Source organism: Heloderma suspectum, chromosome 6 (assembly GCF_057233095.1).
Source record: "Heloderma suspectum isolate Gila_16-S chromosome 6, 16-S_ref, whole genome shotgun sequence".
NCBI classification, from domain to species: Eukaryota; Metazoa; Chordata; class Lepidosauria; order Squamata; family Helodermatidae; genus Heloderma; species Heloderma suspectum.
In genome coordinates, this window is record NC_139463.1 from 49581452 (window position 1) to 49606556 (window position 25105).

The window sequence follows — 25105 nt, forward strand, 5'->3', positions numbered from 1 at the left end:
GGGGCTTGCACCGGCACGCGGTTCGAAAACCGGCACCGCTCGTTCAGGGGCCGCTCGGAGCAGTCACGAGGGGGCCGGTGCGGGGGCCCTGGCGCCGCGAGCGCCTGCGGGACCACGCCGCGCGGGGACACCTGAGGAGTCCCACGGCGAGGCTGGTATGCAACAGGCGCAGGGAACCAGCGGCCTTCCAGAGGCCGGCGGCCGCCCTCTCAGCCGCAGCCAGCGCGCGCAACGGTCAGGGAGGGTGGGAGCTCTTGTCCACCAGACCGGGGGCGCGCGGTTCCCCGGCACAGGGCCTGGGGCTCGGGGACTGCGGAGCGGGCGGTCCTGGCGCGACGCGGCGCCGGGCACGTCCCGCCAGCGGGGGGACCTTGCCCTCGGGGAGGCCGAGCCAGCGGAGGGCCGCCCCGGCGCTCGCCGGCAGCAGGCAAGGCCCGGCCTCCGCAGCGCTCCTGCGGCGCGAGAGGGAGCAGCCCGGCCCCGCGCCCCGCCGCGCGCGGCCTGGCCAATGAGCGCGGCTGCGGCGCAGCGAGCCCAGTCACGCGCCGAGGCGGAGCCGCGCCGCGCCCAGGCCTGCTGCGGGGTGGGCCGCCCTTCGCCGGCCGCCTCGCGCCATGGCGTCCTATTTCGAGGAGCACGACTGCGAGCCGGGGTCCGGGCCGCGGGAGGAGCTGCACCGCCAGGCCCTGCTGGAGCTGGCCAGGTGGGCGCGCGGGGGAGGCGGCGCGGCTGGGCGGCGCGCGGGGGGGCAGCGGCAGTCCTGCCCCCGCGCGGCCTCGGGGGGTGGCGCCTGTGATCGCGCCCCCCCGGCCTCCGCGCAGCGCCGCCTCCGGGGCTTGGCGAGGCTTCCTGCGCTGCGGGCGAAGGCGGAAGTTCTGAAGTAGTTCCTGTTGTCGTGATGATGCTGCCGGCGCCCGTGGCAGTTTGCGCGGTACTAGAAGAGAGGCCCCTGCCCCGCGGAGCTTGCAATCGAACGTTCAGCAGCAGGGGTTGCAAAGCGGGAGGCAGGAGCTTCTCTTGCACGTGGCTAGGCTGAGGCACAGCCAGCCTGGGGGAGGAGGCCCTGGGCGCCAGGCTTCCTGGAAAAGTGGGTTTTGCAGGGAGATGTGCTGGAGGGGCCAGCTGTGGGGTTTCTCTCCATGTCAGGAACTTGCCCACCATTTCTCCCACTTTAGCAAAACAGGTGTTTCTCTTCCAGAAAAAAACCCAACCTTTTGGTTATCCAGCTGCTCCCAGCAAGTGAAGCGGGGAGGCCCACCGTAGCTTAGATGATTCTGGGGTTTGGGTCACACGCTCTTGAGTGACTCAGAGCTCTTTGGGCAGGGGGCTGGGGGTGGGGCGCTGACCCACCTTTTCTCTGACATGCACAGGTCTCTCTTCAATGGCCTGGAGATCGACGTGGGCTCCTTGGACAGCAGAGACTGGGACCACCGGCTGCCCCCACCAGCTGCCCGGCAGGCTGTCGAGAGCCTTCCTGCAGTGCCAGTGACCCCATTGCAAGCAGGTATGAAGGGCCTGGGCATCCCCACTGGAACAGGTCGTTAGGCTTGTACAACTGCCCGCTTCGAGAGCCTTGGCTTGGACGGTGTCCACACAAATGAGAATTGGCTGTGTCTGTGGAGTGCGCACGAGGAACTTGGAGGGTGTGCAGCCAGCATTCAGGGCAGACTGGCCAGATGCTGGGTCGGAGGGGAGGGACTGGAGGCCCAAATGGGCCTTCTGCTGGCAGCGGGGATGCCAGTTGCAGTGCGATAGTGGTGATGATCAGTCCCCACACCTGGATGCTGGCTGGGACCTCCTCCCAGGTCCGGCATGGTTAAGAAGCATCTCCCTCTGGGCTGCCACTTGACCTGCTGAAAAGCCTCTGCCGAGCTGGCCAGAAGCCGTTGCCCTGCCGGCCTCCTTGGGTCAGGGGAGATGTTGGCCTAGCTGGGGCTTGTTTTTCTCCTGACCGAATCCAAGCCGTCAGCCTTCCCCTCAGCTTTGGAGCAGGATTACTGGTAGCAGCAGAGGGCCTTTGTGAGCAGCATCTGGAGCAAAATGGCTTGACTCCTCGCTGCTTAAAAACAGTAAAAGGGCGTTGAAGATTCTGTCCCTCTTGCATGTGAAGACAAAGCTGAAGCCATTCTGGCAGTGTCTGTTCAGGGCCTTGGTGTCCAGAGGAGGCCGTGCCTCTGCTCTGTGTGGTACTCTGTAGTCTCCCCATCAGGACCTCCAGCCCCCCTTGACAGAAAAATAAAAAGAATCCAAAAACCGCAAAAGCCAAGCATTGGGTTGTGAATACAGCGGACCAAAGGAAAATGGATAGTGCCTGCATATGCGGGAGTTGAGTCTTCTTGGGGCCAGCCTGATGCTGCTGTGTGTTTCCCCCTTTTCTTCCCTCTTGGTGGGCCAGATAAAGGGCTGAAGTGTCCTGTGTGCCTGCTGGAGTTCGAGGAGGAGGAGGTGGCCAGGAAGATGCCTTGCCAGCACCTTTTCCACACAGGCTGCATTCTTCCCTGGCTTGGAAAGGTGAGAGCCAGGGCCAGGCGAAGGGGGCCCTCGATGTTCGGATGGGGAGGGCGTCGCCTCACCTTTCTGCGGACCCTGATTCTGCCTCCTTCCTCCTTGCCCAGACCAACTCCTGTCCCCTCTGCCGCCATGAGCTGCCCACCGATGATGAGGAATACGAAGAGTACAAGAAGGACAAGGTGAGGGGCTCACACAGGAACGACACCCGGGGCCTTTCTCACGGCAGCCCGCAGTGGTGTCTGCTGTTGCCTTTGATCTGAAGTAGGGATGTACGGACTGTGTAAAATCCGCTCTGTCTGTGTTTCACGGATTGCCAGGTGCCTTTTGTTCTGTCACCAACCCACAGACGGATGCGAATATTTTTTTTTAATCGTGCGGAAAAATACACAAATAGTTATGTAAATATTTATGTAAGTATTTACATAATTTACCTCAGTACATAACATTTAGTGTATTGTCCCCCATTCCATTCAGTGTTTCCTCAGCAGATACTTATGTATTTTTCCACTGATTTATATGCATAAATTTTGGGAAAGTAAAAAAAAACATCCAAAAGTCCATGGACTCCATGTGGCCTGAGGGGGGCGCTCCACAGCAGATTCCGCAGGTCGGATTCTTAGAAATATGAGCTCACTTTAATCCATCTCGAATTTCTCCAGCACCCCTCCTCTGAAGTTTGCTTTGCTCCAGCCCTGCGTGGCGTTCCTTCACATGATAAGTCGTGAGGAGGGAGAACGGGGTTGCGCTTCCTGGCCCCGCCGCAGAAGTTACCGTTGCAGCACATGAGGGGCACTCCGATCTGGGTTGGCTAGGGAGAAACAACCAAGAGATTTAACCTAGCAACAAACATGGGTTAAAACTCGGGGTGGTTTCTCCCACAACAACCCAGAGTGCCAGGTTTAGACATTATGGAGCACAACCCAAGAACAAGGCACTGCTGGGTTGTTCACTAAAATGGAAATGAAGCAGAAGGGGCGAGCAGGTGGGAGGCAGCTCACTCCCACGCGGCCCCAAGTAACCATGGTTTGAACAACCCACGGATAGTCATTGGGCCAGTCTGCATGATGTGGCCAGCTCACTGCGGGTTATTTAACTGCCAACGAGCCATGATGTGTGTGGTTGCCATTTCAAATATGCAACCCCCAATCAGTGGCTGTGGCGTGTTGTGCAAACCTGGCTATAGTTGGTTATTCAAGGGTTCAGCAAACCTCACATAACCCTTCCACCAATCTAGGGTTATGCAAGGGTTGTTTAACCCTCAAATATCCCACGATGGCTGGGTTTGCACAACATGTAGCACTGCATATTCAAAACAGCAGCTGTGCCCACAATGACCCGGCTGTGTTGTGCGAACCAAGTGAAAATACCCCGGCTTCATGAGACTGAGCTGTGACTCTGGAAGCGCCCTGCCGTGAACTCACTCGTGGCCCAGAGCAAGTGCCACACAGCCTCGGCCTTCCCCCCTGGGCTTGGGCAGCAGTGTGTTTAACCTAATCTGCCCCCCCCCCCAATGAAGAGGGGGAAAGCCCGGGCAACGCAATGGGGATGGAACATGTCAGAATCCTGCCTGCCAGAGGGAAGGGGAATGGAAGACAGTGGGAGGTACCCTGCACGGAAGCAGGCCATGCTGCAAGATTTGTTGCAGGGCTCCCCTTGCACGTATGTATGTGAGATATTTATCTACCACTTTTCAGGTGGATCTTGAAAAGTGGTTTATATTAAAAAAAAAGCGTCAGGAACAATTTTGTGATGCAGCAGTAAAGGCAGCCTATGCAGGGGGTGGGGGGGAACTCTTTCACCCGGCTCTCAGGACATGCTGGGGCTCACCAAGGATTAAGCGACAGTGAGCCGCAGCACAGGCCAGGCGCCATTTGAATATGCAGCCCCCGATTGGGGGTGTGGCATCCCGCGAACCAAGCTGTGGGGGGTTTGTGAGGCTTGCTTGACCCTCATGTCAGCCCTGATGGCCTGGTTTGGACCGCACGGCCCTTGATCGTGGGTTACATATTCAGATTGGGGGCCAGCATGCGCCATGGCTCAGCAGGGGCTAAATAGCCACCATGGGGCTGTCCTGTCATGTGAACTGGCCCACTAGTGGCCAGCTGTCTCTCTTCCCCTCAGGCCAGGTGGGGCTTGGTTGGCAGTTGTGGGAGGGCATGGCCTGGAACTCGGTCAGGAGCAACTGGTGGCCATCTAGATCCTTTGGCCTACCACTCCCATCATCCCTCACCACCTAGGGCTGCTGGGGGTATAGGCCAGGGGTGCAGGACCTCAGGCCCAGGGGCCAGATCTGGCCCTCAGCCCCCCCTTGCCCCGACTGCTGCTTGTTCGGTGGTTTCCTGGGTTTTGTGCCATCTCCCCCCCCCCCCGAAGGCTGAGCTGCTTCTCTGCAGGCCAGAAGAGCCCCACACTCCACAGGCTGAGGTGTGGGCATTTGGGCCCCCACCTTGTGCAGCCGCCCTGCCCAGTGCTGGGATCTGGCCCTCAGGCTGTGAGAGGCCCCCTCCATCTGTCAGCCAGGGTGGCTGGAGGCAAGAGGCCCACCCCTGGGCTAGGCGGTGGGTGGCGCTCCAGGCTCCTCTTCGTGTTCGCTCTGTTGGACCTAACCCGCCCCCCCCCAAGGAGGTCCGGAAGGTGCGGTAAGCCTTGACAAGCACAAGGGGGGGCAGGTCTGGACAGTGGGGTGGAGGCTCTGGCCAAATCCTGCCAAGTCCTTTGCTTGTGCAGCCACTCAGGCAGGAGACTGTGTGCAGCAGGGTGGCCCTGGGGGGCAGGTGCCTGGCTCTTCCGGGCAAATCGGGCCCCTGGGCAAGTGTGGTGCCACTCCTCTCAGCAGCCTTGAATACCGAGGAGAGGTCTGAATTGCCCCCTCTCCTCAAGCGGCTCCCGTGGGGGACAGGCCAGCTGCTGTGCTTCTGCCGGAGAAACGGCAGTTGATAAACTCAGCATTGATCCCTTTCCCTTGAATCTTCCAGGTGCGGCGGCAGCAGCAGGCCCACCGCCTGGAGTATCTGCACGGGGCCATGTACACGTAACAGGACCCCCCCACACTTCTGGGCAGCGGGGCCCTGCCTGCTCTTGGCCAGCACAAGGGCTCCACCACCCACTCGTCCATGACCGCCAGGGACCAGGATGCCCTCGGGGCCAAGAGATGCAGCCGCCCCCTCACGCAACCCTCCTTCCCCCCACCCCACCAAGGGCTTGTTGCGCATCAGGAATAAATGTCCCCAGACTTCGTATGCACCTCTCTCTCTAGCTGCCCCCCAAAGTGGGGCCTTTTGAAAGAACGATGCTTGCAAGCTCTGGCGTGCGCTCCTCTGGGGGAAGGGAGAAGCCCTGGGGGCTGCTAATGTAAAAGGGCACCAGGCCTAGGCAGACCCGCCTAAAGTGCAAGAAAACAGAGCGCCAGGAAAATTTGCTCTGCTCTTCTTCCCCTCTTGAATCCAGCCACTCAGGCAGATTCACCTCATACCGTGCAAATTTCCTGATGCCTGCATGAATCCACCATGTAATTTGCCACATGAAGGAAACCCTTGCAGCTTTAGCCAGGCCTACACCCAGCAAAGCCATGCCTGGTGGGGGCTGTCCTGTAGGCGGCCATGAGCTGGGGTGTGTGTGTGTGTGTGTGTGTGTGTGTGTGGTGTAAGCTCTCTAGTGGGCGAAGCAGCCCCTCTTGCTGCTCTGCTTGCTTCCCAAATACTGAGAGCTATTAATCCAGGCTCTGGGGGAGGAGGGTGTCACAGAGGCAGCCTATGGCCAGTTCCCCTGTACGTGTTTCTCATGGCACGAATGGAGAGAGCAGAAGGCCCTTTGCTCTGGCGAGCCGGTTGTGCGCGTCTGGAACCAGCATACCACATCACATCCAGGCCCTTGTGCACTGGGATCTAATCTCCCCAAGTGTAAACGGATCTGGCCAGAGAGGGGAATGGAGGCGGTTGCCGTGCACCAGTCTCCTTCCAGCTTGATGTTCCCAGTCAGCTCTGGCTGGCTGTGGCTCTCCGAGGCCTCTGGTGGAGTGTTGTGCTCCCACCCCATTACTTTCCATCTGATGCAGAGGACCATAGCTGGGTCCTTCTGCGTGCAAAGCGCCTGCTTCAGCGCTGAGCCATGGGCCTTCCCTCTACAGCTGCAGATGGAAACTGGGCTTGAGGGAATGAGGGGCCAGCAAAGGCCCGAGCTCCCTGGCCATTTCACCAGTGGACTAGTAATCAGTTTGCATGCCACCAGCTTACAAACATCTAGGAACTGGCAGTGCAGGTGGCGGCGGCTGTGCTGGTTTCATCCTACTGGCCGCCTCACGGTTCTGTCCTCATGCTCTCCACCTGCGCCTTAGTACAGATGTTGATGATATGCTGTAAATGTGGGTGAGAAACACATGAGAAAAAAGGTGGCCACACCTGGAATACTGTGTACAGTTCTGGTCACCACACCTAAAAAGGGTATTGTTGAGCAGGAAAAAGTGCAGAAAGGGGCAACTAAAATGATCAAGAGGATGGAGCATCTCCCCTATGAGGGAAGGTTACAAGAGCTGGGATTGTTTAGCTGGGGAAAAAGGGGTAAGGGGAGACATGATAAAGGTGTACAAAATTATGTGTGGTGTGGAGAAAGTGGATAGGGAGAAATTTTTCTCCTCTCAAAATGCTAGAACCCAGTGGGGTCCTCCCATGGAGCCGATTGGTGGGAGATTCAGGACACATCAAAGGAAGTCCTCCTTCACACAGCGCAGAGCTGAACTATGGAATTCACTACTACAGGAGGTAGTGATGGCCACCAATTTGGATGGCTTTAAAAGGTGGTTGGACAAACTCCTGGAGGAAAAGGTTATCAGTGGCTGCTAGTCTTGGTGGCTGTGTGCCATCTCCAGAACCAGAGAGCCTACGCAAACCAGTTGCTGGGGAGCGTGGGTGGGAGGGTGCTGTTGCGCTCATGCCCTGCTTGTGGGCATGAGCGACAGCTGGCTGGCCATGGTGTGAACAGGATGCTGGACTAGGTGGACCCTTGGTCTGATCCAGCTTGGCTCTTCTTACGTTCTGTGAGCAATGCAAGTCCATGGAGGAGTGAGTTCATTGCAGATGAACTCTCACAGCAGTTACAAAAGCCTAGCTGCCTTTACAGCTAAGGGAGAGAAGCTGAAGGGTGAGAAAAGTGCTCAGGCCTTTGGCAGGGGAGGCACTTGTCCCTGCCTGCCTGCTGCTGCCGCCTTTAGCTTCGCCACATGTGACTGAAGGCAACCACTGAGAAGGGCTTGAAGAGGCACTGCAGAACGTAGACTCCCCTCACCCAACACAGATTTAGGCAAGGGAAAGCCGCTATGTTCGCACCTGCCCAGGACCTTCCAGCTTCCTCGTCCCTTTCTGGTTTTGGCACGAGGCAAGACAACTCGGCCATATCCCACCACTTCAAAGCAGCTGCCTTCATGACAAAACTGCCGTTCTCAGCACAGAGTCTCCTTGAGGGCCCCCTTCTTCAGCAGGTAGCAATGCTGGGGGCACCCCACTTCTCCGTAGGCGCTACGCATTTGGCTGCTGCCAGCCCCCTGGCCAAGAGCACGTTGCCTGCAGGCTTGGAGGCAGCTGGCACGCCCCCCCCCCCCCGATGCCACGGCTGCTACATGCACACACACACCAACCAAGCAAGGCAGCACTGCTCCGATACAACTCTCTTTATACACATCTTATATAGAGATATATAAAAAAGTTCTAAAAAATACCAAAACACCAGCTTAGACATTTGGGGCCAAGGGCCAGAGGGGCCCCCCCTCCCTGGTGAACTATGGGAGAGCCCAGGGAAGTCTGCAGATTAAGAATGTGTGGCACAATGGGGGGGCAGAAGGTATTAGCCTTTCCCCCAGGGCAAAGTCCCATTTTGTTTGCCCCCACTCCAGGTGCATGTTCCTTATTTCTTGGAGGCCAGGCTGCGAGGAGGAACGTGACTCCAAAAAGGAGTGGCGGGGGGGGGCCCGTCTCCCATAGCTCAAAGCGCCTCCCATTGCTGAAGCCACGTCTGCAGGTCCATTCACGTGCTCCGGGGGGGAGAGGGGGTGGCAGTGAGGCACAGCTTTATTCCCAAGGGCAGCTGTCGTTCGCAGGCACCCAAATGGCGCCTCTGAGGGAAGCTGGAGCCAGGCCTGCTCGTACAGAGGCCAGAGGCCACCACGGTTCCCTTTGGCACTGATCCAACAGCCCTAAGGGGTGGCTCTGCAGCCAGCAGGGGAGGCAGGAAGGCTGCCGCGGCCTGGCTGCGGCTGAGGTGGTCCAAACAGCCTCGCAGCATCCTGGCACATCTCCCATCTGGCGCGCCGAGAGACGCCGGCAGAGCCCCTCACTTAGACCGAGGGGGTCAGGGCAGCGTTGGCAGCAACGCTCTCATCTTTAAAAAAATCTTTTGGTACAAATTAAAATTGCCAGGAGGGAGGAGGCGCTGCTCTTCCCCCACTGGGGGAAAAAAGGGCAGCCCGCTGCAGCCCCCTCATATCATGGCAATACTCTCTGGGTTGCAGTTGAGGTGGGTGGAGGTGCTGCTGCTGCCCGGCGACTTGCACCCCCTGCTGTTCGAGTGCTGCAGCGCAGCCACCATGGTGTCATTGGAGACGGCACCGAACTCGTAGGTGAAGGTGCCGTAGAAGACGAGGATGTCGATGACGAAGACCCACTCGCAGATGGCCGCCAGGTGCTGCAGGAGGAAGCTCTCATGGATGAAGAAGATGCCGCCTGCGCGAGAGTCAAGGAAGCACGGGAGACCCGTGCCGTCACGTGCGCAGGGGGTGCCCTCCCCCCAGGCGCGCCGGGGCCAGCTGATGCGGCCCCCATTTCTGTAGAGGTGGCAGAATAGGTGCCACGCCCTACCGGTGGGTGGAGCAGTCCGACCTCCTTCAGGAGGGGCTCCCTTTGCCCTGGTTCGCTAGGCATTACAAGGAGCGCCTGGGCGAGATGACCCAGTCTGCAGTGGCTGGCGAGCGGCTGACTCTGTTCCCAGCCAGCCTTCCCCCACTGTGCAGCGGTGGGCTGGAACAGCGGCCTACCCTGCCTGCCAGGCAGGCCTCGGTTCATGCGGCTGGCAAGTACCTGAGCAGCGCTGGGCAGCCAGGAGAGAACCGGCCGAGCGAAGCGGGGCAGGACAAGCGAGCCCACTAACGCAGCCAAGCCCTGAGGAGGCCCCTCGAGCGAGCAGGCCTGGCCCAGGACTGAAGGGTGCTCGCCGCAGGTGCTGCACCACTGCCGCCCACCCCACACTCTACCCCCAGAGGCCGCCAGGAAAGGATACTGAGAACAAGGGAAATTAAGGCCACGGTGGCAAGGAAGACACGTAGATGCGCCATCCAGAGGTCCAGGGCAGAGACGGCAGTGTGGTAAGAGAGGGCACACTGGAGGCAGACGAAGAGCAGGCCAGCGGGGAAGGCAACACCAGCTCCGATGTAGTGGAGAGACTTGGCATGGTCCACCTAAAGCCCAGGGAGAGCCCAAGCGGGCAGTGAAGCCCTCCTCCGCCATCTGCGGGAGGCTTGCCTCTCCCGCCCGAGCAAAACGAGGGCGCAGGCCTCCTTGTTCCACTGCTAGGCCAGAGAGGGTTGTTGGGAAAACCCTTCCATCCCCGCAGGTCTGCCTCAGGCACCAACACATCTTGGGCCGGCCAAGTCAAATGGCGTCTTCCCCACCCCCGCAGCTCACTAGCACGGGCCGCAATCTCAGGGAAGCCCTCCTGCACACGCCTCAGTGTTGTATGAGAGAGGATGCTCTGCTCTGCAATCCTTACCGACGCCCGAAAGCCACCGCGGCGCCCAATTTTGCAGAAGACCACCTCCGCAGCAGCCCCCTCATTCCTGCCCACAGCTAGGAAGCGGCCCTGGTCCTCCCAGCTACACCCTAAGGTTATCGCAAGGCACTGTATGTGGGGCTGCCTCGGCGGACTCTCTAGCAACTGCAGTTAGTGGAAAACGCAGCAGCACAACGAGCAAGCGGGCGTACAAACACTTAGACAGTTACACGGACTTCTAGCCTGTTTCCAAGCATAATTCAAAATGCTGGGCTTTATCTCCAAAGCTCTAAATGGCGTGGGACAACCGCCTATTCCTGTATAAACCTGGCCAGGGATTAAGTTCAGCCCCCAAAGTCCTGCTCCCGCCTTGTGTAGTGAGGTGGGCGATGGCAGGAGGCGGGCCTTCACTGTTGTGACCCCCCATGTCTGGAATTCCCTCCCTTGTGAGGTTTGCCTGTCACTGTATTGTTTATTTGCCCAGGCAAATGTTTAAACAACGATAGGGTGGCATTTTATTCGATTACTCTGCTGATTGTGCTCTTTTGCTCTATTGTTTTAATTGGGGTTTTACTTCATGGGCCACTCAGAGCATTTTCTGAAGACTGGCCTACAACTACTCTAAATAAATAAAATCTCTGCCGTGAACTTCTCCCCTCTCTTGACCCAAGTTCCGTCATTCCTTTCCCAGCGATCCAGCTATACCCAAAGAAGATGGTCTCTCTCTTTCTCTCTCTCCGGATGAGAAGGACACAAAAGAAACTCGACTAGCGCATTCCCAGAGGGAGCTGCTCTGCAACCCAGTGCCACCCCTGCCCAGTGGGCCTGGGCTGCTTTGGTGCCCATCTCCCCATGTCAGCCAACCTGGAAATTGCCAACCATGACCAGGCCAGCAGCATTGGTGCAGCCTGTGACCAGCGCAGTTGTGTTCACCCAGGAACTGTGGCTCTGCTCGATCAGTTGTCCATAGCGCAGGAAGCAGATCACCACCACTGTTGCGGGGAGAAAGAGAGGCGGCTGAGATAGTTGAGGAAAAGGCACCGAGGTACGTTTTGAAAGGACAGCCCGCCACAGAGGTCCTTCAGACAAGCTGTCTTTTCGCAAGTTATATGCTGCATCCTGCATGCATGTTGCAATTCTGTGGATGTGCAACTTAGAAAGTACAGAATATAACAGTGGATGCAGAGTCCAGATTCCTGAGAATTTCAGCTTTGAGGGGGGCTGAAATTTCCCAATTCCCTTTGGTGGAATTTCAAAAGCCAGAGCTGGCAGTGAACCCTGTTTTCAGTGGCTGCAATTTTTTGTCCTTGATGTTTCCATGATAGAAATGCCAGAGTTATGCAAACTGGCTTAATTTCTATAATTCACACACAGGTCAGAAAATTCAGTTTTACTTGGTGCAGACCAGCTTAGATTGCCTGGGGGAAAAAACTTTAAATTTTACCATTAAGGACACAGAGCCTTGCTTATAAACTTTAGGACAGACCTTACATTTCCCTGTGTATTACAGAAAAATCTGCTAAGAAACATTTATTTCTAAAGTTTATATTACATATTATTGATTTGCCTCCACTTCTGCACTTTTTGATGGCGAACTGCTTGGGGGTGGGGGAGGACGCCACTGGGCAGTGGGCTTGTCAACATAAAGGCTTTTTAAGAGGCACGGATGTTTCCAGGAAAGCATTTGTCCACATCCAGGATGGCCCTCCCAGAGCGACACTGGCTCTTGAGCAGCTCGGCCGTTTTTCCCAGTCTCATCGGCTCTTCTCTGGCCAACTCTGCTTCCTGTATTCCTCTTGAAGGCCAGGCACTATTCTGGAAAATCCCACTCTCTTGGGGCTCACGTCCTGGGCAGATTATGCTCAGAAAGGAAGAGATGCTGTCAAGAGACACTAGCTGGGTTCTAAAACTGGGGAAAGGGAGAAGCGGCACGTACCCATGAAAGCTCCAATGTTTCCAATAAGGCTGAACAGGCAACTTTCAGGAGGGTAAGTGCCACATTTACTGCAGAAAAAAGGACAAGGGGGTTAGCAAGGCAGAAAGAAATCAGCAAGAAGTGTTTCATCCTCCACGTCTGCTTTGATGTTGCCCAAGTGATGAACTTCTAATGCTCTGGGAAGATACTGCACCTGGAAAGGCAGCTGTTTGTGCCACAGCCAGGTACAGCCTGTGCACACATTGTCTTCAGTCAGAACTGGCTCATCCCTAGGGACAGGGACAGCTGCTGTCCCTGGAACAATTTCATTTACTCTTGATGAACCCAAGTGGCTTTCCCCCTCACCTGATCAAAGGGACGTCCTCCAAGGTGCAGCAGCTTTTGGGGTAGCCGTGTTTGGCAGGGTCAGCAGAGCAGGACTCATTGTATGACCTGAAACAGGTTGGACAGATTACCAGGTTTTCTAAGGTGCTCTGGAAAGAGGAAAAGACAAGGAACGAGACCAGACTCTGCCCTCCTGCTTTACAGAAGGACTCACCAGTTCTCAACAGGACACACATGGTGGTTCATCACTGCCATGGCATACCTGGGAGAAGCAGAGAGAACCAAATGTGTTAAAGTAGCAACAAAATTGGGCAGGTCAATAAATAAGATCACAGTTGTTCAAATACTATGTTGCCCTCCCTACCCTTAACTGTTCATCTGACTTCCAGCTCCCCGAAGCTGGAAGTCAGATCCAGCTGGAAGCTGGAAGGTAAGCGCACCCGATTCATTCTGAAGCAGACAAGCAACTTGAACAAGCTTTAACACCCCAACATGGGGCAGACTCCACTACGAGTGCCTCCTCTATGAGTTCCACTGAAATGGACAGGAACCAGGATTTGCAGGGTGTGCAAGTACGGCCTCAACAGGATGCAGGGGAGGATTCTGCCAGCATCAGGGAGCTGTGAACTGTTCCAAGGGCAGAGTCAAGCGTGTCCTCCTTTGGCTGCCCCACACGGACAAATGTGACTGGTTCCCCCCGGCTGATCAGAGGCCAAGAAGGATCCCAAGGTACCACCTCCGCCCCTCCCAAAGACCAGGACACATCAAAATGGGGGGGGGGGGGCAAGCTGGTCTGGCTCCTGCTGCAGCTTTGGGGTCCCCACCAACCTGTATCCCGGGAATCCCTCCTAGGCCAGCCATCGAGTGTTTCCCCTGCTCTCCGACCCCCTTCTCATGGGACCATTTATTGCTGGGAGCATTTCAAACTCCCAATTATTCAAAGAATGAATCAGAGGTTGGAGCCGAGAAGTATCAACTGCAACAGGCAAGAGGAGGGATCCTTGGCCTGCTGCTTTCCTGCCAGGGTCGCTGCAGTAAAAAGTGTCAACCTAGAACTGTAAGTTTCCACCACTGGGAGGAGGCCTATGGAAAATCTCCAGCAATCGAGGCCCTTCAAGAACTGCACTTTCAACTAGTTCTCGGCTTCTGTGTTGTTTACCCAGAAAACCAGCCCAGCTGAGAGAGATCCAAGCTAGGTGGGTTGCTGCAAAGCAGCCCCTAGGAGAGAAGATAAACATGTGATCTTTGACCTCTCCGTGCTCAGCTTCAGCAGCCACCTCCCATTTTAGCTTGACAAATAGCTCCTTGAACTCCAGCCAGTTGCAGCCTGTAACTAGCCAAGAGCACAGATTCTGACGGCTCCACATAAACATGTCTGAGGAGGGACCCTGCTTCCCTCAGGAAAGCTTCCTTGTGACACAAACTCACTCCACTAACCCAGATCAGAACCGGGGGGGGGGGGGGGGGTTTAAATAGCAGGAGCAGCAGAGACCTGTGGGTGATCCTTTGTTCCCAGGAGGAACCTGCCATGGCAGCAGCCTGCCCGAAATGCCAGCAGAGAACTAGCCTCCCACCTCAGGCCTGTGGCTTTGCAGTCTGGTTGCTCTACGGCCCAGCAACACCGATACACACGTCTTAGCAAAGACACAGAGCAATGCCCAATTTATTGGCCAACACCTCTATGCCAAGGTTGCTTAAAGACCTGCTCCCCTTTGCTGCCAGCGCTCCCCACAACTGCTTGCACAGGGCTGAAGTTAACATTGGGAGGGCTTCACACTGGGGTCAGGGCTCCCCATCACTGTGGGCACATTTCTTCCTCTGTCCTGCGTCTCCGTGCTTCTGCTGCATGAGCACTTTGCGCACAACCCAGTGGACCCACATGGAAAACCAGCTCTGACCTCACCACAGCTGCATGCAGTTGCTCTGGCCACAAGCAGCAATCATCAGTGGCAGCCACGCCACTGTACAGGAGCTTGAGCTGGGGCTAAGAGCGAGAGCAGCTTTCAAAATGGCTGCTACTGTGTCTGCATTAAGGCGGTGGGCAAGACAAAACTTGTTTCCAAAAAAACACAGCCTCATCGTATTACTCTGTGTGGTCCCCTGGAATGGAACTCGCCCAACGTCTGCTCCACGACACAGCACAAAGCCTCCTCCTCCACCGCCACGCTCCGCACGCCGGCACTCGCCAAGGCGGCCGGCATCCCAACACCCCTCACAAAGCTGTCACCATCTCCCCTCCGCGCTGGAGGTGGAGGACAGAGCTGCTCTCAGCGGCTGCAGCTGGGAACTGCAGGGTAAGTCCAGGACACAGCCCGCCTCTGCTTTCTGCAGAACTGAAGAGAAGGCGTCATTGTGAAGCAGGCCACGCTAAGGAGCCCCCTCCTTGGCCGCATAACATGCCTGTCCCTGTGACACTGGGGGAAAACTGGAAGCTGCACCTCCAGAGTGGCACTTACTTTCCCCAGGGGAAACTTACCCACCCTTGTGCTGTGGGAACTCCAGCTGCAAGCACCAGCTTAAGTGCTGTTAATAATGCTGAAGAGCAGCACATACGAAGAGGGTTGGATTCTGCAGTTTATTGACATGTTGCCCCTATAGCAATCAATGTGCCTTTTAACAGGCTTGGCAACGAATCCTGCACTCTGCAGGTACAATCCCTGCTACAGAGAGGCCAGACAGTTGATAAGGTTTGAAGGTTGGGTGTGTTTTCTTGTTCTGAGTGTACACGCATCATGAATCTATGGAGATCCCATAGAGTAACCCAAGAAGGTGAGTTCATTGGGGGCGGGGGGGCACTTAACTTTAACCAACACAGGCAGCAAAAAGAAAAAAAGGCCGAGGTCCCTGGTCCTATGCTATAAAGATGGGGGTCACCTTGACCTACTGTGGAGGAAAATACAGTGTGCCGTCCAAGTGCCGTTTACACTGTCCTGGGGCAAAACCTCAAGGCAGCAAGAGTCTGTGTGGCCCAGGGACATGCACAGAGAATGAGAGCTGTACTGCGGTCACCACTTGGTGACAGAGTTGCTGAGCCACCTGAGCAAGTGACTCTCCCAGCACGATCCCTGGAGAGGTTGAGGCCCAACTCCACAGCAACCACCCAGGGCCTGAGGAGAGAGACTGGCTGGGAGACATCCGCGTGCTTCCCAGGCCAGCCTTTCATGCACAACCCAAACAAAAATCAAGGCAGTTCTTACACGATCCATATTCCCGTGATTGAGAAGGCAGAGAGGCTAATGGGGAGGAGGATCCACGCTGTCATTAGTGAGTGCAGGTACACAACAGGTGTGGGGGGGGGAGGGGAGGATTCAGATGGGGAGGGGGGGAGGAGAGGAAAAGGGGGGCGGGTGGACGCTGGCTACAGTTCAAGGCCTCCAGCTGGAACCATCAGAAGTCACCTCCTGGAAGAGAAGCAGAAAACGGCGCGTCAGTCTCGGCTGTTCCGAGGTGGACAATTGGGAAAGCACGTACTGCAAACATCAATTTCTGGGACTGCGCTAGAAAGAAACTGGGGAGAGGCATGGCAGTTCTGCCATCCCATGTCGGGGAGAAAACCAACACCACAAGTCACCTACAATGGGCCCACAGAATACTTTCCTGCCCCCACTGCCACTTGGCAACCTCAACGGCTACAAGTTCTCCCAAGTCCTGCATTCATTCAACCCTTGATGCTAATGTGGCAGGAAGTTTGCACAGAGTCCAGTAACAGGGTACATTTCATAGAGCAGTTCCCAGGCCCTCATAGCCACCACAAGTTCTCCCAGTAAGAACTGACAGAGCGCCTCTCCTGGGATGAACCTACCCGTCCGTCCGCTATGATCGCCATCTGAGGCCCTCCCCCAGGTGCCTCCTCAAAGGGAGGTTCAGAAGATGGCAAAAATGGAGAGGGCCTTCTTGGTGATGGTCCCCCAATTGTGGAATGCTCTCCCCCATGTGGTCAGCCTGGTGACAACGCTGTCATCCTTCTGGTGTGAGGTTAAGATGTTCCTCTTCTCCCAGGCATTTGACAGCACATGTTAAGGTTTGAAACAGTCCTGGGGTTTTTATTGTTGATTGTTATACCTTGTTTTTGTATGTAAATGGTTTTTATATTATATTTCATATTGTATTTTTAAGGTTTTAATCTCTTGTAAACCATCCAGAGCTTTGGTTATTGGGTAGTATAGAAATGGAATAATAATATGAGGGGGAAAGCAATGTCAAGACGCTGGTCGCAGCAGAGGCCTGTCCCACAAGGCTCACAGAATTCAGAACTCAACCTCCTCCCAGCACGTGTGTGTGTGTGTGTGTGTGTGTGTGTGTGTGTGAGAGAGAAAGAGAGACAGGGTGGTGGTGGTAGTCTAAGACTGCATTCCTATGAGCTCAATGCCCTTCCTTACCTATTGCTCAGCCAGCCAGCCTCCTCCCTCTTGAAGCCATACAGTGTCCACCCAGCTGCATCTTCAGGGCACTTCTGAGATTCTAGCTAAGGGGAGGTGGCTTGCTGGCCAGCTGCAATTCCCAGACTTGTACCTCCTGAGGTCAGGATCTCTGTACCCAAGGGGTGCTTGAGACCTGGAGGTTCCTCTTTCAGAAGATGTGAATGCCCGGAGTGCTCAAGATGCCAACAAGTCAGGACTAGGCAAAAAAAACAAACTCTTCCATAGCAGGACAAGCTCCCCTGCCCCCCAACACTCAAAATGCCTGCCCTGGAAGCCTATTCTTTACTGACAACTGGACCTCTAGATCTATGCAGGCCCTTGCCTCTTCAGAGGCATGGTCAAAGATTCCAAGATTGCCATCCACCTGAGTGGCCTTGTATTAGAGCACCTCCCTCTGCATGCAGTCAAACCAGATATGATTTATGACTTCATGCAACAAGTTCTTGTGAACTGAAAAGTAGGTTAGACATGTGCAACTAAATAAAATAAGCTCCAGGATCAAAATAATCGCGCTCCCACGTCTCCATTAAGTCATACCTAGTGGATTAGGCCCAAGGGGACCAGCTGACGATCAAGATTTAAGAAGTGCAAAACATGTTAGCAGATGAGCTATCATGAATCCCTCCAAATACTTCGGAAAACTAATTTTCTCCACTAGAGTAGCTACCAACCAGAAGATGAGCTACCAAGAATGCCTTTAAAGTGTCTCGCTTTAATTTCCAGTCAGTTCGTTCCCAGCTTCTGTCAAGGCCTTTTGGCAGTTTTATGTAGCAGGAGAGGTTGCTTTCGGTTTTCTTTTATTTCTGAATGTTCCGCGTGCGATATACAGCCGCACCAAGTCCTGCCTAGCCAGCAAACAACTTAAGCCCAGGGCTCCCTCTCCAGACGATCAACGTATGGTGTTGGTGCCCCACTGCTGCATTCTGCACTAGCTGCAGCTTCTGAACCCGGCGCAAGCACAGCCCCAAGTAACGGCAGCAAATCCTGGGCTAATTAACCCCAAATTTGCTACAGTGTGCGCCAGATGCGTTCTGCAGCCATTCCGAATATTGCTACGTGACTGGAAAGTTGCCCCAAGTATCATCCATGAAAGTTCAAGTGTGTAGCTGGAAATGCTCCTGGATCCTACACTGTCCCTGGACTAGGGATGGCGGAGGAATCTGTCGGGGGGGGGGGGGGGGGTTTGAAGTCTGCCAAGCTTTTGGCATCTTGGCCCCCTGAGCTCCAGCTTGCTTATCTGTGAGCTGGTCATGGACTTCTGCTGCCGCCACTGCCGGCCACGCTGTACACAAGTCTCCCCTTCTCCCTCTCTGGGCCGGGAGGGAAGACTTGCACACAACAACCTGCCATGGCTGGGAGTGCACAAGTTCCAGTACCAGATTTCCCCATGCCAGACATCCTTATCCCGGGCCTTCAGGTGGCAAGGAGCGCGTTCGCACAAGTACGTTCAGCGTGCCAGCTGTGAGCTTTCCTGAGTCAGTCTGATCTGGCAACAGTTATCCATTCCTTGGTTACACCACCGTTGGACTACGGCAATGCACTCTACACAGGGATAGCTTTCAAGAGCATCCAGAAGTTTCAACTGGTGCAAAACGTGGCAGCTAGACTCCTAACCGGTGCACAGTATCATGATCACATCACCAATACTGAAAGATCGACACTGGCTGCCAATTGCTCCCCAGGCTCAATTCAAGGTGACGGTTTTAACCATTAAAGCTCTAATGGCTGAAGGCCTGGCTACCTGAGAGACTGCCGTCTCGGTACAAACCTGCTCAGTGATTCAGATCAGCAGGAGAGGCCCTCTGGAAGATGGCCCACATGCAAGAAAGGGCTTTCTCCTGGGTTGCTCCCAAACTCTTCCTGTGGGGTTGTGATTGGGCTCCACTCTCGCTGCATTCTGACATCTTTTCAACTTGGCTTTTAAAATTGTTTTTTAAAGGTTGCTTGTAGAGTTTTACTGTGTTTTTATTTGACTGTTTTATCTTCTGAATTGTTTGCAAACCGCCTTGTTTGGTTTCAGAAACGTGGTATAGGCATACAATAAATCTAGCTAACCTTCTTGTCTCCAGTGTGGCACCCATGGATGCAGAGCCCGCCCCCCCAATGCCCATGAGGTCCCCTGCCCCTCCTGCTTTCCCCCAGCACCCTGCCCAGCCAGGTGTGCTTCCAAGCCTTAGGGTGTCCATCGTCTTAATTTCTCCAGGATGAAGAATTTACTGGGCAGGCGCTGAGACTCTCTATGTTGAGAGCTAGTGTGGTGTAGCAGTTGGAGTGTTGGACTGGGACTTGAGAGTCATGGTTCTAGTCCCCATGAAGCTCACTGGGTGACTCCAGGCCAGTCATCAACTCTCAACCTAACCTACCTCACAGGGTTGTTGTGAGGATAAAATGGAGAGGAGGATCATGCAAATCACCTTGCAAGAGGAAAAAAAAGTAGCATGTAAATGTAATAAATAAAAGGCAAATGTCTATGTTATTTGATTGGCAAGTAGCCATAAACATTTACAAATGGAGAGGGCTGGCTGCTACAGGACTTGTGCTTTGCTCCTGCTATCCAGGAAAAATGCTGGAAGGAGGGAGAAAGAAAAATGACTCATCAGCCTAGCAGGCTGGGGTGGATAAGGGCAGGTATAGTGACAAAAATATAAATATAATTCTTGACATGAAGGAGTTTAACTTCTATAAAATAATAAAAAAATTAAGTAAAATATCTAAGAAACTTCAAATGCATCTTCTGAGGTTGTACAAAGGCTCTATGCAGTTTTAAAACAATGTGTTTTTATGGTCACAAAAACCAGTTAGTGTGCACTTTTATTTGGGAAGACCCTATATAAACCAAAGATTTTTATTTGGATCAATTATTTAAATAGGGTTTTTTTCTTACAAGTTAATAATTTGAAACACCTTAAACCAATCCACCCTGCTGTTAACTTACTGGTGTTTTCTTCTACAGCAGGCAACTGTTCTCTTAGGGGGCAATCCTATGCATGTTTAGACAGAAGTCCTATAACTCCCAGCATTCTCCAGCCAACCATTGTAGGACTTTCTTCTGCCTAAACGTGCATAGGATTGCACCCTTAGAATTGCTTTATTTACATCCCTTGTGTCCAAACAACTTCTCATCTGGTGACTGGGCCAAGGTCACCTAGTGAGCTTCATGTCTGACTGGAGACTTGAAATTGCATGTCCCCTATCTTAGTCTTACCACTAGACTACATGTCCAGTTTTTTCCATATGATTCAATCCCCTTTTAGCTTTACTGGGCCACTAGTTCCTTCCAAAGTGAATGAATTACAGGTGGCGCCTATACATTTATTTCTGGTAACCAATCTAGGCCTTCCAACATCTCTTTGTAATCTGTATCAGCATTCCATTGATCTTCTGGATCTATCAACCTGTTGCTATTAACCCAGCTCTTTGCACCAAATTAGTCACAGCCCTTAGGCCCAGTACAGCTTACGCATCAGTATTAACAACTTAGAATTCCAGTGGACCTGTCTTGTCTGTATACCTACAATTCAGACTATGACTTGGTTTGCACATAATGACAAACCATGGTTAATTAAACCATGGTCTGTTGAATTGTGAGTTGTCGTTACGCAAGAACCTGGAACTATGGGTTAACAATGGGTTGTTAACTATGAACAACCCACAGAAAGAACCCATGGTTTGTTGCTGGGCTGTGAACTGTGGATTGTTTGAACCATGAGTAATTGTTACGTGCGAACCCAGAATTGTGGGTTGCTCATGGCTTGTTTCACCAGGCTACAGAGACAGCAGACAAGAGTGGTAAAAAAAACCCTAGTCTCTTTACATGCCTGTACTGCAGTGCTGCAAAGGCATTTGAGAAGCCCGTACTGGGAGGGAGTGGGCAAAGGAGGAGGGAACAAACATCGCAGGGACTGAGAAAACAAAACATGGTTTATCTGATCATCTGCCACAAAGCCTGGGTAGGGCAACAAGCCACATTTTAAATAAACCATGGGTTAGCCTTAAGTGTGAACCAGGTCTACATTTATGAAATGCTTGGAGTCTTTCCCCAGAGAACATTGCTACACTGTTCAGCTTGCAATGCTCTGTAAGTTTTTTTAACACATTCGTTTTTTAAAAACAAAACAGGAACACTGTTTTGTAACTAACCGTTTATAAGAAGCTCACACACCACACACCTTCCAGAGTGGAGACATTCAGTGTACTGATGAAGATGTTGTGTGGGATCTCATTTGTTTCTGCCAGTATAAACATATCTTTGCCTTGAGATTTTCTCTCTCTAGTTCAATTAATTACATTTCCTGCATTCTTTCTCATGTACTGGATAGAAATGTATGCTCTGGCCGATGCTGCTTACAGCAAGCCTTCGCCTCGTCTGCAGAACACTGCAGAATTCTCTGCCTGGGGCTCTGATAGCGCAAGGGCATCCTCTGTGCCAAGGCTGCCCTGTAAACCATCTGGCAGGCCCGTTTTAAACCTATCTCTAGGGAAGATGTTCCTGATGTTATGAGCTGTTTGACAGTGGAACCACCTGCCTCAGAAGATGGCGGACTCTCCTTCGTTAGCTTTTTGAGCAGCACCTGGGGGTGCTGTAGCACTGGATTTCCTGAATCAGCAGGGGGTTGGACTAGATGACCTTTGAGGTTCTTCCAACTGTATGATTTAAGGGTTGTTTTTCCAAACAGGTATTTGGAGCTGACTTTTCTTTCGGTCTGATCTTATTGCTCTGTTGCTGCCTTTTAGTGTCAGATGTATTGACTTGATTGTTTTAATTGATTTGTTTTACTGATTTTAATTTTACACCACTTTAAATACAGATGTGCAGAAAAGTGGTGTATAAAAAATAAGAAAATTTAATTATTATTTTTTTCCTCTCCTCAGCCCACTCAACTGCTTTGTAGCCATTTCTTCGGCCTCTCTCTGTGTCTTTTAGCCACACATTATGTGATCTTTAACAAGCAATGCAAACAGCTCCACAAACTCACGTGCTTTCAGTGACTTCCGGGTCTTTCATTCACTCCTTCATTCCGAGTTCGAGCAAAGAACTGGTGCCCTTTACACACGACATCTCTCCTACGTGATAACATGCTTCAAATGTATCAAAGCCCGATTTATATTTCGCCAGTGAGGCCAAGAGAGCTAAGAATTAAGTACCTCTCCTGCTTGTTCACTTGCCACGTGGAAAAATAAAGCTGCCTGACGCCGCTCATCTTTCTTGCGTGCCCCACTTGCAATGCGCGAACCTGCCCCCCTCCTCCTCCAACAGCGTTTCCCCCAAACACCAGCTTCCCGGGGGGGGGGGGAGTTTAAGTCGCCCCTGGTCTACTCCCGATCCAATGCGATGCCTGCAGCGACACCCGCTATCGACGCGCGGAACGAACTTCGCCACGAAACGGCCCCCGCCAGCGATCACACGCAGGCTCCGCCGCTCTCCGCCCGCCACGCCACGCCACGCCACGCGGCGGTCCCCCCCCGGCATCCCGCCCGCGGCACAGGGGTCCCACGGGCCGGCAGCTGACGCCGCGACTCTCGCGCGCCGGCCCGCTCTCGGGGCCGCCCGCGGCTAGGCGGCGCTTCGCGCCCGGAGCCCCGTTCAGCCCTCGGCGCGGCGGGCTGAGCAGGCTACCCGCGGCCGCGGGCTCCCGTGGGCACAGCGCTTCTGCCGCGGCCCAGCCGGGCCGCTCCGGCGTCTGCGGCCGGTTCGTGGAAGGCGGGCAGGGGCGCCGAGGGGCCCTCCCGCAGAGCGGCCGGGGAACGAGTGCTCCGCAGAGGCGAGGCGCAGGCGGCTGGCGGAGCAGCCGGCCCGGCCCGGGGGGAAGGCGGGCCGGAGAGGAGAGGAGCCGGGCTGGGCTGCGCCGCACCAGCAGCCTCCGGGAGGCCACGACCAGCCCCTGGGAGCAGGCGCCCCTGGGCCCGGGCGCGGCGCTCGCACGCCGGCTCCCTGCGCGCCCGGGCGGGCCCCTGCCCTCCGGGGCACCGCGCCGCCGGGGGCGCCGGCAAGGCTGGGGGGCGAGCGTCTCCGCGCTTGCGAGCAGGCAGCCATTCGCCAGGGGAAGCTCCGCGCGCTGCTCCCGGGGAGGGGCAGGGGCTGCGGCGCGGCGCCCTTACCGGGTCCCCGCCGAGGAGCGCCGCCGCCTTCGCCCCTCGCAGACCTTTCAAGGGCCGGGCCGGCCTCGCCCCTTCCCCCGCCGCCCACCCAGGCGACCAGACTTGGTCCTCCCCCTCCCACCAGCCCGAGGGCGGGGCGCGCGAGGGGCGGCGGGAAATGTAGTTCCGCCACGACGGCGGCGATGCCCCCGCCTCCCCCAGAGAGCGCCCCGGACCGTCCTTTCCCAGCGCGGAGCCCGGAGAAGGCGGCGCCGCTGCGTCTCCGGGCGCGCGCGGGAGAGGCGGCCATGTCTGGCTCTTTCCGGCGCGGAACCGAGAGATCAGCGCTGGACGGCGGGCCGCACGGGGCGCCCCGCCACTGGGCGGCGGCGGCTCCCCCCCGAAGGCACGGGGCCTTGCCGCCCTTTCCCGCTGGGACTTTTGTTTGGGATGAGCTCTGGCAAAATCGCCCCGCCCGTGCCAGCGCAGACCCCGCGGAGCACTCGGCGCGTGAGCCCGCTCGGCGCCTGGCGGGGCGGAGAAACGTCCGCCGCGTGCCGGGGGCAGCGGACGGGGCGCCTCCCTTCGCGGCTGCTCCCTGTGGCGGGGAGCCCGGACGCCGCTCCGGAGCGGCGGGGCGCCGGCTGGACCGGACTGCCGCGCGCCAAGCGCCCCGGCCAGAGCCCGCGCGGCCATTAAAACAGCAGCAAAGAATAAAACTGTTACAACATCAAAAAGCCAGATGAAAACTGGCAGGAGAATAGAGTACTAACAGCAGTTCTTAAATGCCTGGGAGAGCAGAAAGGCCTTCACCGGGTGCCAAAAGGCCACCGGGTAAGCGCCAGGTGCGGGGGTGTTGCAGGGCCCTTAAAAGATCCGGGGCACAGGCCCGCAACACAAATTTACGCGTGCGTTGGAGGCTAAGCACACCTCAGGAGTGCAGGGCCCCTTCATGAGAGTCACAGCCACGCCCCGCGTAAGATTGTGCAACCTTGAAGGTATACAGCCTTCAACTGGGATCCAAAAACAGGGCAGCTGAGAGTGAGGTGGGGGTATTTCAACTGGATGTCTGAGAAAAATGCAGGGGTGTTCATCTTTTTCACCCACTCACTCAAACACAAACATTTTAGGTTTTCAAACTATGATCCTCTATGGAAGCTTCACCCTCTCAACTCAGCCCTCATGGACTCATTTAACCCTTCTCATTTAAACAGCCCCCTTCCACACTCCCTTAGTGCCCCAACATTACCCATTAGCCTTCCCTAAGCTCCTTTGTTACATCTCCCCCATCCCACAACAGAAATGCCCAGACACCCAGCTGGATTGAAACACACACACACACACCTACCTTCTTTCTCCTCTCCCCGCAACTGATTTTTTTCCCCTAACCTTTCCCTCCCGCAGGGTTTGTTTGCCCAGATACATGCCGACCTTGTACCAAAAAGTGTAGCTGACAGAGCAGGTCACATTTGGCAATTCCACTTACTGTAGAAATTAATGTTCAAGAATTAAGAGTGCAACCCAATGGGTGTTTATTTCGAATTCAATTTACAGAGATCTTGGGAAGGCAGCTAAGGCTGCAGTCCTACGCGCACTTACCTGGGAGAAAGCCCAATTGGCAACTGAACATAGTGGGACGGACTTCTGAGTAAACATGCATAGGATTGTGTGATAAATCCTAAAAACTGGCACAAACCAGCCACCTGCCCTGCCCATAAGTAAATAATGGTGGCAGCCCCCCTCCCCCCCTTGCCATGCCCAGTAGCAGCTGCAGCCCTGAACGGGTGGCCAGGGTTGCAGGAGACGAGGGCAGCGCCGGGCACGTGGGCAAGGAGCAGAGACAGGCAGAGAAGCCGAGAGCTGAGGAGAGGGGCGGGGAGAGGAGGCTGCAGAGCTCCCTCTCTTGCTTGCCCCCTTTGGCTGGCCGAGGAGAGGCAGCCAGCCCACACTCCCTCATCCTTCCCTACCAGACTGCAACCCAGCTGGGGGATGGCTTCAAAAAAAGTGCTGGAGCAAAGCCCCAGCACGACCTGCCACCACTACACCCCTGGATATATAGAGATGTGTGTTTGTGTGTGTGTGG

General features: G+C 55.1%; 2 protein-coding genes across 14 annotated transcripts; one reads left to right on the forward strand and one right to left on the reverse strand.

The window, feature by feature from the left end:
* The first annotated feature begins 575 nt into the window (after positions 1-575).
* Positions 576-11834, forward strand: RNF181 (ring finger protein 181). Of its 3 annotated transcripts, none has more exons than XM_084807181.1 (5): positions 576-703; positions 1371-1504; positions 2396-2511; positions 2616-2690; positions 10955-11834. In XM_084807181.1, the coding sequence occupies exons 1-5, from the start codon at positions 615-617 to the stop codon at positions 11006-11008; spliced, it is 468 nt and encodes a 155-aa protein (XP_084663307.1). In that variant the 5' UTR covers positions 576-614; the 3' UTR covers positions 11009-11834. The 3 variants fall into 3 exon arrangements, with proteins under 3 accessions (XP_084663307.1, XP_084663306.1, XP_084663305.1); XM_084807180.1 differs by lacking the exon at positions 10955-11834 and adding an exon at positions 5487-5762; XM_084807179.1 differs by lacking the exon at positions 10955-11834 and having other exon boundaries at positions 2616-2862.
* On the reverse strand, positions 8157-24394 carry TMEM150A (transmembrane protein 150A). 11 transcript variants are annotated; one of them, XM_084807151.1, is made up of 9 exons: positions 23044-23170; positions 21921-22008; positions 15721-15924; positions 12738-12785; positions 12545-12631; positions 12200-12267; positions 11128-11255; positions 9775-9952; positions 8157-9221 (listed from the first exon to the last, which is right to left on the reverse strand). In XM_084807151.1, the coding sequence occupies exons 3-9, from the start codon at positions 15783-15785 to the stop codon at positions 8980-8982; spliced, it is 816 nt and encodes a 271-aa protein (XP_084663277.1). In that variant the 5' UTR covers positions 15786-15924; positions 21921-22008; positions 23044-23170; the 3' UTR covers positions 8157-8979. The 11 variants fall into 11 exon arrangements, with proteins under 11 accessions (XP_084663277.1, XP_084663278.1, XP_084663276.1 ...); XM_084807152.1 differs by lacking the exons at positions 21921-22008; positions 23044-23170 and adding an exon at positions 24371-24394; XM_084807150.1 differs by lacking the exon at positions 21921-22008.
* Between the last annotated feature and the right edge of the window lie 711 nt (positions 24395-25105).